At 48.7% G+C, this 13,544-nt stretch overlaps 1 protein-coding gene across 1 annotated transcript in view; it reads right to left on the minus strand.

Annotated features, from left to right (window-relative positions):
* Positions 1-13,544, minus strand: part of VSTM4 (V-set and transmembrane domain containing 4) — an 88,927-nt gene that overhangs the window by 49,995 nt on the left and 25,388 nt on the right. Inside the window, exon 4 of the mRNA XM_068548042.1 lies at positions 8,752-8,859. Within this exon, the coding sequence (XP_068404143.1) occupies positions 8,752-8,859 (108 nt within the window). The remainder of the gene's footprint in view (positions 1-8,751; positions 8,860-13,544) is intronic.

Below are 13,544 nucleotides of genomic sequence, written 5' to 3' on the forward strand. Positions count from 1 at the left end.
CTTGCTGACCTGCAGAATTGTGAGCAAATAAAACAGTTGTTGTTTCAAGCTCCTACACTTGAAGTGATCTGTGATGCAAGTGACCAATGCAGGCTCCAAGCCAGAATGACGGAATCAGCTTTAGAGGGTTTTTTTTTTGGTTTGTCTTGTCCAACCCCCTAATAGTATCTGAACTCTTTCTGCATTCCATTTACTTAATACCTATATAGAACCATAGTTCATACTTCCTGAACACTTCATATGTTCCTGGCACTATTCTAAGCTTATTATATAGATCAGTGGTCTTTAGTCTGGGGTTTGCATACCCCTGGGCACTCTTAGGAAGAACAGTTTTAAGGACATCTGTTTCTGGATCCTCACCTCCCACGGTATTCTTTCCTTAGAATTCATTCCCCTGGAACGTGCCTGAGGTCTGGCTGTATTCCTTTCCCTTCCTCCCTGTTACATCACCCTTTCTACTTCATAAAATCAAGGCTTACCTCTTACCCACCCTGACTTGTACGACAGAGACCTGTCCTGGGGGTAAAAGCCAGTGGGCACATCAATGGCCCCAATGAATCAATAAATGATTTAAAATATTGGTGTCAGGGCTTCCCTGGTGGTGCAGTGGCTGAGAATCCGCCTGCCAATGCAGGGGACACGGGTTCGAGCCCTGGTCTGGGAGGATCCCACATGCCGCGGAGCAACTGGGCCCATGAGCCACAACTACTGAGCCTGGCGTCTGGAGCCTGTGCTCCGCAACAAGAGAGGCCGCGATAGTGAGAGGCCCGCGCACCGCGATGAAGAGTGGCCCCCGTTTGCCACAACTAGAGAAAGCCCTCGCACACAAACGAAGACCCAACACAGCCAAAAATAAATAAATAAATTAATTAATTAAAAAAAAATATTGGTGTCAGTGTTGAGAAAGCAATGACTGGGCAAATGAACTTTTCACTAGAGGAAAGCTTTCCAATATTTTGCTTTCAACAAGGATTGAAATGTGACCTAATCCAGTCGTCAGCTGGTAGAGTATTAAAATTTTCAATGATAGATCATTGTGACTTTTGACATAAAACTCAGAAGCAGTTTAAAGTACTGAGTGGTATAAGGAAACTTCATCCATTCCTGCCTATGTTTATATTGAACGAGGTATTTCAGAGCTAACATCTCTTAAAAATATAGGAATAGAAGTGATGCTGAATTCTATTACAAATTCATACAAGAATATAGGAGGTAAAAATAAAAATCCATTTCAATAAATATACATTTCCAATAAAATTTTACTTCTTATGATTATTATTTATCTAAACTTGTATTTATGTGGTTTTGATTAATTCTATATTCATTTCTAAATCTTTACTAATTGTGCAGTATTTACTGATAATTCAATCCAGGAAAAAAATTTAGCACCTAGAGACTTGTGGAATAAGGAAATTTTTAAAATCTTAATTTAAATTTTTATACACATACTATTTTACAGAGAAATATAATCAGCGATCAACAAAGAACTTTCAAAACAAAAATGTATGAAAATAGGATAAAATTTTGTGGGGGAAGTGGATTGAAGATAAAAATTCAAGGAGAAGAAGGGACAATATAAAATTTTTAACAGCTAAAGTTTGTTTATGGAGTCTTTTAAAATCAACAGATGTAGTTAAATTCATGATACTTAGATGTAAAGGAAAGATTTAACCATTTCTTTTTAAGATGTCAATATTTGCCTTGGAAATTACATCCTTTACAACAATTTATGATAAAAAAGTTTAGATGTCAAAAATAAAAAACGTTCAATGATGCATAATTTTTTAAATGATTTTAGGGGCTATGCAAACAAAAATGTTTGAAGACCACAACTTTGTACTCTAATTCAATCTTCACAATAACTTTGTCATCATACCTATTTTACAGTGGAGGACACTGAGGCACAGAGAGGTTAACAGCCTTGCCCAAGGTCACACAGCTAATATTATGGGCTGAGCTGTACCCCCTCCCAAATTCATATGTTGAAGCCCTAAAGGCCAATACCTCAAAATATGACTGCATTTGGAGATAGGGCCTTTAAAGGAGTGAGTAAGTTAAAATGAGGTCATTAGGGTGGGCTGGTGTCCTTATAAGAATAGATTAGGGATACAGACATGCACAGAGGGAAAACCATGTGAAGACACAGGGAGACAACGGCCACCTATAAGCTTTGCTATGGCAGCCCGAGCAAACTAACACACCTGCGAAGGGACAAAACTGGGCAGCCTGACTCCAGAGCCCTCTTGTAACTACTCCGCACCATTCTCAGAGGAACTGGGCGGCTGACATTAGGGCTCCTACAGACGACAAAAGTAGTGTCCAGGATAAACGGCTGGTCCCCTGTGCCAGGGCTGGAGCAGGGCAGAGCTGGGACTGGGCCCTAGAGAACCCCATGCTCTGACCTGTGTTTGGGAAAGTCTGGTCCAGGGGCAGTCAGGCGGGCAGCCTGCAGATCAGGAAGCCGGGGAGCAGGAGAGCAGCTGGGTGGGGGGGCTCCTTAGTAACTGGCCATGGGGGCGGGGGGCTAACTCAGAAGGGCCAGGAGCCTGGCGAGGAGAGTCAGTGCCAGGCACAGGACGTGCACCTCGGCCAGCACTTGCCAACTGAAGCTTATGAGGTCTCAGCCCAGTGAATGCAGGGCTGATGTCCCGTTAATGAAGAGGGACAGCCCAGGGGCCAAAAGTGATCCTGGGCACCAAGGGGAAGAATTATGGGCATCTGAGAAATAGACCGTGCCTGGAATCTCCCTTAAATATGCATAGCATAATCACTGCTGATTACATAACTGTGTCACCTGTCTTAGTTAGGGGTTCCCAGAAGCAGAGCCTGTGAGACAGGGATTCAAGTGCAGAGTCTATGTGGGAGGTGATCCTAAGAAACCCACTGGAGAGTGGGGAAGTGAGACCAGGAAGAGAAGAAAAGCAATGAAGGGTGATTCTGGAGCCAGTCTCCACCACAGGCCACAGCCTGGCACCCAGGGCACTTGACCCAAAGGCTCCCGGCTCCACGCAAGGCAACCAACCTGCAGAGAAATGAAAACTCGGGACACGGTGTTTTTTAAGTGGTGACTTGTGATCTTCAGGGCTTTGAGGACTCTAAAAGAAAGGGCTGTTTTTCTCACCTCTTCTGATAGGAAGACATCTGTGAGCACGAGGTCCTGAGCCACCCTTCCTCTGCCTCGTAGCCTGGGGCCACACTGCACCCAGACGCCACCGCATGGCCAAACCTCCCAGATGACATGTCCAGGCTGGAGGCCATCACTGCCACCTGGGACTGTCCCTGTCACCACTACCTACCCCACTATGGTTAATGTGGGGTGGAGGCAGCCATGCCCCCCATCCTATCATGCTCTGTAGCAGTGTTAGGGCCTCTGAGGTATGGCTGACCTTCCCCCTCATTGCCCCCCAACTTGCCTGCACCTTCTTCAGAACCGCAGGCCTCGCAGAGACTCTGAGATAGGTCCTGTGGATATTCCTGCTCCGTTCACAGAGCATTCTGCACGCACGGTGAGCACAGCGGCATCCCCTGCACAGGGCCCGGTGCATTTGCACGGCGCTCTCCCGGCCTCCTCCCGCCCCAGCACAGGCAGGCGCCCTGCAGCCTGGAAAAGCACCATCTGCATCTCTCTGAGGGGAGGGTCAGGACTGGGATGCCCTCTTCCCGCCCCAGCCGTTTCCCCTGCTCAGCACGGTGCTCCCGCCACGCCAAGCTCAAGAGCCAGCCCCTCCAGGAAGCAGCCCTGCCTCGACCACGCTTCCACGCCGGCACGGTTACAAGGACAGGTAAAGCCGTCTCCCTCAGTCACCAGGTGGAAAGCTGAGGAGGAGAACCAAGTTTTCTACCTCCTGTTGTCTTGGTACAAAGAGCATTTTAGGGCCACAGCCGTTCAGTGAAAGCACCAGTGCATAAAGCTCTCTATCTAGAGTCATGCTGTCCTGTATGGCAGTCGTGAGCTGGGGTGGCTGTCAAGTACGGGAAATGTAACTGGTCCAGAATATGATGCGCTGGAACTGCGAAATCTTAGGGGCTCAGGATGTTTATCTGGGGCCTGAGAAGACCTGCTGGATTTCAGCCTTCATATGAAAAAAGGGATGTAAAATATCTCTTTCAGAATCTTTATGATGATGCTTGTTGAAATGGTATTTCAGATATATTGGGTTTAATAAAATGGATTAAAATTGATGTCACCTGTTATCTTTTTACTTTTTAAATGTGACTACTAAAAAAAAAAATGTCCAACTACATGCGCAGCCCACTTTGTATTTCTACTCGGGACAGTGCACAGGGGGATTGTATTTGCCCTAGCCGTCGGGAGGGCCGAGCCACCGTCACCATGACTACAGTGGAGGGATGCCACCTGGAGAGGGGGACCACACACAGAAGAAGGTGGTCCCTGGAGCTGCCCAGGCCCAGGACTGGCAGCCACGGCACCGGGGAAAGTGTCCCCAGAGCCCTGTGAGGTAAGAGTAACTTTTATCCCCATTTCACAGCGAGGACACCTGGGGCTCAGGATGTTTATTTGGGGCCTGAGAAGACCTGCTTTACAAGTAAAGGAGCTTGAATCCAGGCCCTAGGTCCAGCGCTCTATCCACGAAGCTACTGGGGAGGCTTCCGAGCACCCACTCGGGGAGACGGGCTCCCTTCTGATGGGGCAGTGGGCCCAGGAGAGCTCACCGGGCCTTCCCACACGCTCTGATGACCAAGCCTGCGTCTCAGAAGTGTTTGGAGGGGAGAGCTCATGCTGGGGTGTCCCAGTGTCCGAGCGTCTCTGAAGCCTGGCTGCTGAGCCCTTCATCCTCCCCAAGGTGCCAGGGACACCCCATTCCGTACCTGGCGGCCTCCTCCCTCCACGAAGCGGGGCTGTGAGTGGGAGGCAGCGCCCCAGCTCCCTCTTTCTTGTACTTCTGGGAGAAAAGATCACAGGCCCTTTGATCCCATCACCACGGGGAAGCAAGCGGAGAGCCAGTTTGTGGCAGGCAGATGTAGGTGCCTAGCAAGCCATGGGGAGCCTGGCTTTGGAGCCAGGGTTTTAGCACATCGAGTGCAAGCTAAACGCAGTCGTGACAAACATGGGAGCCGAGACAAATGGGCTAGACCCCTCTCCCTCTGGCTGCATGTGCCTTCAAAGCTGTCCTTTTAAAAGCTCAAACACGGAAGGTTGAGGGATTGTTGGGGCCACACCAAAGCAGCAGGTATGGACTCATTCCGGAAGAAGCAAAGGCCTCTGAAACCAGTGTGCTTGAAAATCCACTAGGGTAACGCCACCAGGATTGGTGCATTCCAGGGTGACTCAGAGCTGCAGAGGCCCTGGGATGAAGTTCCGGGCACCCCAGCACTCACAAAGAGTAGGGATGGAGGCTCACAGCTCAGAGGAAAGTAGAGAGTAAGTCACACGTGGTGCAATTAACTCCAGCTCTATGAGCAATGAGCGCCCTAGGAGGACAGGGTGAGGGCAGGGCAGCAGGAAGGTGAGAGAGAAGGGGACTGGCCCTCAGGTCCCCTGGCTTCCAGGATGGGGTGTGTGTATCTCAGGGGCCCAGCGGGAGATCACAGCAGGAGCAGAGACAGCTACTCTGACATCCTCTTTTCAGACAGATCTTGCTGAGCAAGCGGGAGAGCGGGTGCCCGGCTGTGTGCCTCTGCTTCCCACGCGTGTGTGAGCAGCCTGCAAACCTGGGTGCTCTGTGGCTCCCACGCAGGCAGGAGGATGCAGAAGGACCCACAGACACACACTGGCAGAGGAAACCCAGAAACTGTCTATATAACAAGGGGGTCTGGGCCTGATTTGATTTTTGTGCGTCCAGGGAGCACGGTGTATCTGTGAGTTTCATTTCAAGATAGTAATGGGAGCATTTCAAAATATTCATTGTAAAGAGAAGTGCCGAGTAGGCTAGAGTGGAGAAGAACTGGTTCTAAGGCCTTGCTACTCACAGTGAGGCCTCCCATCATCAGGGTGGCGCTGCCTGCACTTCTCATTAGAAATGCAGACTGTCAGGCCTGCCCTTACGCTCTGAATCAGAACCTGCATTGGAGCAGGTTCCCAGGTGAGCAGTCTGTTCCTGAAGGTCAGGGCAGTGCTGCTCTATGCCTCCCAGGTCCAGGTGAGGGCTAACGCCAGGCCTAACATGCACGGTCCTGCCAGGGATACAGGATGTCAGCCTGCGGGCAGTGGTTGTACCGGACGGATGCCAAGCCCCCGAGGAGCTGCGGGAGCCGTGAACTGCTGTCTGCGGAGGACCTCAGCAACAACCGCGTTGAAGGCTGAAGGAAAATTCCTGGGCAACGTCAGCCCCCAGATGGCTGAGGTTTTCTTGAACAGAAACACGGAGGCTGAGGATCGGGCTGGGCTCGGGCTCTGCCACTCCCTTGTTTCAGGACTTGATCAAGCTCCCCAGCTGTGCCCTCTGTCAAATGGGAGCAATATGGGCTGTCATTCGGGCTGGTGGTGAGGACTCATGAGAATGTGGAGGGGTCTGGCCCACAGCAAGTGCTCAGGCAAAGCTCCTGACAGCTCACAGGGCTTCAGACGCTGTGCACAGGCACACACGAGGCCATCTGGAGCCCACTCCCAGGGGCACGAGGGCAGCTAAGGTCTGGGTTCTCAGTGGCTCTGTGGGAAGCCTGGAGCCTATGTCCCAGTCTGCCTTGTTGGCTTTGGAGGAGAAGGACTTCTCCTGAACTGCCTACGTTGCTTTGTCTCCCTGCTCCTCCCCGCGGCCTAACAGGGCCTGCACTCCAGGCAGATTTCTCTATCGTGCCCCTGAGCCCAGGCAGAGGTGCCTTTCGAGCAAAACAGGCTTGGAGACTGCCAATGTGGCATTCAAACTCCAACAGCTGGGAGCAAAGCAGCTGGGAAGCAAAGCCATTTGCCCACCATTTGTTGAGCAGCTGTCATGAGCCGAATTCCAAGGAGAATGGGTCAGACGCATGGTCCCTGTCTTACACACCGTCCTCCTGGAGGGAGGCAAATACACTGGCACGTGTGCAACATGCGCCACGAGCTCATCAAAGCCATCAAGTCTCTGGAACAGGAGAAAAGCTCGGGGCACCGTGGATGAGGTGTGCGCAGGCGTGGAGGGAGGCTCTCGGAGTGCAGCACGGACACACAGAGCACGGTGGGCAGGGCACGGGCTGCGGAAGAAGGATCTGGCTAGAGCTCTGGCTCTGCTTCCAGTGCTGCGTGGCCTGCGCACCCGTCCAGCTCCCCATCCCTTCTCCACCCTGCTCGGGCCCTGGAGGCTGACCTCTGTGCACGTCCTCTGGCTTCCTGTCTGGGAGGCAGGACCAAAGGAAAGCAGCCGAGGGACACCTGAAGGCAGGGGGCAGGGAGGGGCTGAGGAAGGTAGGCTCCTGGCTCCCTCCCTGCTGCGGCCTGGTTTGGCATTGCCTGAGTCCCTCTTCTAAGGCTCTTATTGGTGCTCCCACAGCTGCAGCTCTCACAAGTTCCAGAAACCTCTTCTCCCCTTGTCCCCTAAGCTCTAGTGCGGAAACAGCATCCCACGGGTGCTGGTCCCTGAATGCCTTTCTCTCCCTCCCTCCCAGATTCCTTTAGTCCTGACTGTACCTCTGGGGAGAGTCCCCTCTGGAAACTCTGCTCAGTTTCCCTGTTTAATTGTCCCCCTAAGCCATGACCACCAAATCTAATACTTCCCAGCTTTATGACCTTGGGCTAATAGTAATAATTATTATATATAACTATAACCATATGTCATCATAAATGCAGGACACTTACAAGGAGCTGGAATGGGTAAAGGGTTTTATTTATTTATTTTTTTTCAACTTAATCCTCACAACAATCCTGTGAGACTAGTATACTGGTATTTTCCCCATTATTTAGAGGGAGAAGGTGAGGCACGGCAGGTAAGTCATCAGCTGGTAGGTGAAGAGTCGTCATTTGAACCAGAGTTATTCTAATTCCAGAGCCCACCTCTTACCCAGATCTCTGGGAGCTGCAGGGTCCCCATCTGTTTCAGAAATTCTGAAGTCGGGGTGCACAGGGAGGGTATTTCAGAGGAAACAGGAGCTGGTGGAAACGTGACCTGGAGGTTTGGTGAGAGGCGGGGACTAGAGAGAGAAAGCAGGCAGCATTCATAGGGAGATAAGAGTCAGAGTCGTGAGAACTGTAATCACTAAGGAAGAAAGAGTAAAGCAAGAAGGGGCTAAGGACAGAACCCAGGGGACAGGGACACCAACAAGAAAGGACACAGAAGGAAGGGAAGGAACACTCAGACTGGACAGTAAGAGAAGGGAAGGGGTGCCTTTCTAATCCCATCTGCCTGCCAGGCACAGTGTCAGGTACCATAATTAAATTATGAACACACAACAACATTCAATCTAAGGAAGGTGGTGTCATCCCATGTCGTTTAATAAATGAGGAAACCAAAGTTCAGAGTGGTTAAGGAATGTGTCTAAAAACTCAGTCTTAAGCGGCAGAGCCAGAATCAAACCCAGGGTCATCTGACTCCACAGCCTCTTCTGGGAGGAAGAGAGAGGTAAGGGCCCTCAGAAACCACGGAAGGAAGGGATTCGAGAAAAGGGGGTACTGAAATGACGTCAACAGTGGCCAACGTTGATTTTAGCGGAGTCTAAGGTAGACACATCTCCTCACTCACACTGCTTACCAGTCACAGGTGAATAATCCCTGACTCAGGATGCATCTTTCAACCAAAGTGATACTTTGCCCAACACCTTCCGCCTGTCTGTGGTTTGGCTGTGCTCCCACTCCAGACATGACTTTATCTGTTCTCTTACCTCTGGATTTCCTCTTGCTAAACACAGACTGCCAGATGATGGTCAGGGTGAAGAGCAGAACGCTGAGAATCCCCACACAGCACACGAGCACAGCATACACGTAGAGGTCTAAAAGGCAGGGACACGCAGGTGATTGTCGGGACAGGCCACACCACAGGAGATGCTCCAAATAAAAAAACTTCACACGTTATCAAAACTCAATTCAAAATGAACCACAAGCCTAAATATAAAATAGAAACAAGAAAACTTCTGGAGAAAACATAGAAGAAAAATCTCTGAGATCTAGGACTAAGCAGAGAAGTTTTAGACTTGACACCAAAAGCACCATCCATATAAGGAAAACTTGATAAATTAGAAAAATTAGATTTCCTCAAAATTTAAAACTTGCTCTGTAAATACCCATATGAAGAATGAGATATCCCATATACTGGGATAATACCTATCAGAACAGCCAAAATAAAAACTAGGACAATACCAAATGCTGACAAAGATACAGATAAGACATTGCTGGTAAGAATGTAAAATGGTATGGCCACTCTGGAAAAACCGTTTGGCAGTTTCTTAAAAGATACACCTACGGCTATCATGCAACTCACCAACTGCTCTCTGGGGCATTTGTCCAGAGAAATGAAAACTTAAGTTCACACAAAAACCTGTATGTGTATGTTTGTAGCAATTTTATTCATAATAACCAAAAACTGGAAACAGCCCAGATGTCCTTCAGTGTGTGAATGGGTAAACAAACTGTGGTCCATCCACACCATGAAACACTTCTCAGCACTAGAAGGGAATGAGCTATTGCACAAAGCACTATACTGAGTGGAAAAAAAATCCCCCAAAATTACATACTGTATGATTTTATTCATACAACTTTTTTTGGAACGACAAAATGATAGAAATGGAGAACAGATTAGTGGTTGCCAGGGGTTAAGGAGGGAACAGACAGGAGAAAAATGGGTCTTGCTATCAGGGACCCTTGTAGTAATGGGAATGTTCTGTATCTCGGCTATATCAATGTCAGTATCCTGGTTGCAATGTTATACTACAGTTTTGCAAGATGATACCATTGGGAGAAATTGGATAAAAGGTTACCAATTGGTACAAGGAATCTCTCTGCATTACTTACTAGAAATATACATTAATCTACAATTATCTCAAAATAAGTTTGCTTTACGTTCCAATGATTCAATCATGTTCATGTATATCTTAGTTTAGGCTGCTGTAACAAAATACCATAGACTGGGTGACTTAGACGACAAACATTTATATCTCACAGTTCTAGAGACTAGGAAGTCCAAGATCAAGGCACTGGCAGGTGCGGTGTCTAGTAAGGACTCTATTCCTGGTTTGGAGACGCTTCTCTTGGTATCCTCACGTGGAGGAGAACAGAGAGCAAGCAAGCAAGCTCTCAAGGGTCCCTTCTTATAAGGACACTAATCCCATTCATGAGGGCTCCATGCTCATTACCTAATCACCTCCCAAAGGCCCTACCTCCTGATACCATCACATTAGGGGTTAGGATTTCAACATATGAATTTTAGGGGACACTAACATTCAGACCATAACAATATACATCCATTTCTTAAACTCCAGTCATCAACTTTGTCACCAATGCGATTGATAAGATGCCCAAACTGCTCAGAAAGCGGAAGGGAAGCTAGAATGATTATTTTAATCTTCTATGAAGCAAAAGGCTGCAGATATTTGAACTTAGTAAATGTCTGAACTTAGCAAAAACGTTTCTCTGCTGACAAATTTCTTTAGCCAACAGACATACTCAGCCTGCTCTTAGGTACAAGAAATATAATGATGAACACCCAAAGGTCTTCTCATCAAGAAATCAGAGGGCTGCATGGTACCTGAACCATAGAAATACGTGTCCAGAACCAGAAACATGCAGAAGAGGGACCCAGCCCGGTTGGGGAGGTTGGGAGGGGCTTCCCAGAGGACTGGACCTCTGTGGTGAGTTGTAGTTAAAATAACACAGAAAATGCAAAAATACAGAGAGAGAATAAAAATAGAGAGAGAAAAAAAGTCATCAGCCATCCATCACTTTGAGTTAACTACTGCTGTACTTTATGATGTATATGCATAATTTTTAAATTAAGATCATTTATATCTGTTTTATATCTTTCTTTTTATTTAAATTTCATTTTCTCATTATGCTCTCTTCAAAGAGTGGTTTTAATTTTGAAAACTATGATAAAAGTTTGCGGTATTAATACATCATCATGAGAGACTTAATATCTTATCATTGGCTACTCAAAGTGTTCCGAACTTCCCTATAATAAATGATTCTATGATGAGTATTCACAACCTTAAACCTTAATGAGTCTCAGATTCAAGTTCCTAGAAGTGGAATTACTGAGTCAGCAAGAATGCACTCGGGACCTAGAGAAGCAGCTGATTAAGTGCTTAAGCTGAAAAAGCAAGCAGTAAGCCTACTGGGGTGGCTGGCTTCTGCGGCGAGCCTGGAGAAGCAGGTAAGGTTATGGTCAAGGAGAGGGAAGGAGGGGGAATGGGATGGAATCAGACATCTCGGGTTCCCCTGGGAGGTCCAGGGATGTCCCTGCCCCTGGAGCGCCTCCCTTGGTCTCAGGTTCAGCCAGCATATTCACTTAAGCTAGTTCGAGTAGGTTTCTTAGAAGGCAACTTAGAAGCCTGGACTAAAAATAAACTAAGTAGAAAACACAATAGGACAAGGTTGCAGATGAAGGGAGCACTTGCACTAATATTTAGGGAACAGGGCAGGTGGGTGGGAACGAGAAAGAGTATCCTACAAAGGGAGCAGGAGCCAGTCACAGGAGCCGAGGAGGACCCAGTGAGAGTTCTAGAAGCCAAGAGAGTAGAATGTTGTAAGAAAGATTCTCTACCAGCATCACGTGCTACTGGAAAACACCCATTGGGATTTCCCACTAGGAAGCTACTGGAAAAGTCCTGGAGGAAAGCCCATTCAGTGTGATGGGAGGGACAAAGCCAGGTTACAGGGGTCGAGGAGCTCAATGGGGTATGAGGAGACTGAGATAGAAATAGAGAAAACTCTCTCCTGTAACTGAGATCAAAACTGCCTTTCTAAATAGTTGCCTGTGTCTCTGATGTGTGGGCCTTGCAAATTAATACGGCAGAGAACTCTGCAAGTGGTCAGTTAGGAGACAGGCTTGGGCCTCCATTTAAACAACATGAAATTCCAAGGGACAGAGCAGAGGTCACAGACTGGGACTCAGGACAGGATACAGGACAGGACAGAACACGGAGAACATAAGGCCAGTCCTGGATTCACACACTGTTGAGCAAACTATTCCGGGAACAGGACTGCAGAGCCATTTCTGGCACCAGAGGCTGGGAAACTATGTGGTCACAGTGCCAGGCAGACAGAACGGACGCCGGTGGGTGCAGCATCTGCCTCAAAAGGATTCCGGAGATTCGGGCCCCGGGACCAAAAGGCAACAGCAATTTGGCTTCAGTCTTGGGATGGAGAGAAGAACTATCCTCCTAAAGTTTCTGCACTGCTGGAGCGAAGCGACCTAACCCACGAGCTCCCCTCTTCATCAGAACTCTTTCTTTGGTTTCGGGACTGCAGGAACCAAAGGGGGAACAAGGTCACAGCGAGACTCTCCCACAAGTGTCCCCAGAAGCATGCTGCAGACATCTGTGGCCCACTCTCAGGCAGGAGGCAAGGGGCACCAGGAGGCCCACATGATGGTTTCAGATCACAGCCTCCTCAACATGCACAGAGGGGGCTCGCCACAGGGAGCCACAGCTGCAGTCATAAAACATCTGGCCTGTCCGGAAGGTTCAGCTATGCTGCCAAGCACACAGGCCCTCCAGGCTGTGGACACCGGCCAGCAGGCACCAGCCGCCCGCATGTGGGTCCCCACAGGCCTAGAACGGATCATGCCTGCTCTATTGTATTCTTGAAGCCGCAAGAACATTAAAAAGTGTCACCTTGTAGGAGGAGGAAAAACTCAAGAAGAACACCTGAGTTTCCCTGGATTGGGCAGCAGCCACTACCCCAAGGTTCTGACTTTTTCCTCTGTTCCAATCATTCCTTTGCTGCACAAAGGCAATCTCCCTACTGTATCTACTCAGAGTGCTAAACCACCTCCCCTTTCTCTGAAAACAAAGGTTAAACCCTGAGCCATTTGAACCGGGGTCACAAGCTCCCAACACTCCAGGGATACATTTTGCCAGCAGGCTAGAGCCAAGCTCTGCCCCGGTGACACAGGCAGCCGCAGTGCAGCTCCAGACATCGTTCTCAGGCTGGAATACTGGCCCAATGTTGCCCTATCTTCCGTCTTTTCCTTTACCTTTTATATAAACACCTCTCTAATTATAAATGTGGGCCAGAGGTTTTCAAACTCAGACCCAGCCAAACAATGCTTGTCCAGAGGCTGAATCCAAACCTTCAGGTTCAAATTGAACAAAACATCTGCACTTAACCAAATCTGGGCTTAGCTTTTAAAATACCACAGAACACTGAACACTCAAAATAATTCTAAAAATCTTGTTATATTCTCCAAATTCACTTGCAGTTTCGTCTTCTGCCATTGGACTTCCAAAGACATTGCTTCGTTGGACTCGGTTGCAAGCCGCCATGCAGAAAGTTATCTCCCCGCTGCCCCCAGCCTGGGGCCTCCCTGAAGCAGATGGTGGGGCCGGCAGGCTGGAGCGATGTGCACACGGCAGGGAGGCCAAGACCGGGTGCACAATGTCTGCATGCCAGCTCCTACCCTCCCAGAAAGCCAGGCCACGCCAGGCAGAGCGGTCCCCGTGAAAGGCAGCCTGCACACCTC

Source organism: Eschrichtius robustus, chromosome 7 (genome assembly GCF_028021215.1).
Source record: "Eschrichtius robustus isolate mEscRob2 chromosome 7, mEscRob2.pri, whole genome shotgun sequence".
Taxonomy (NCBI): Eukaryota; Metazoa; Chordata; class Mammalia; order Artiodactyla; family Eschrichtiidae; genus Eschrichtius; species Eschrichtius robustus.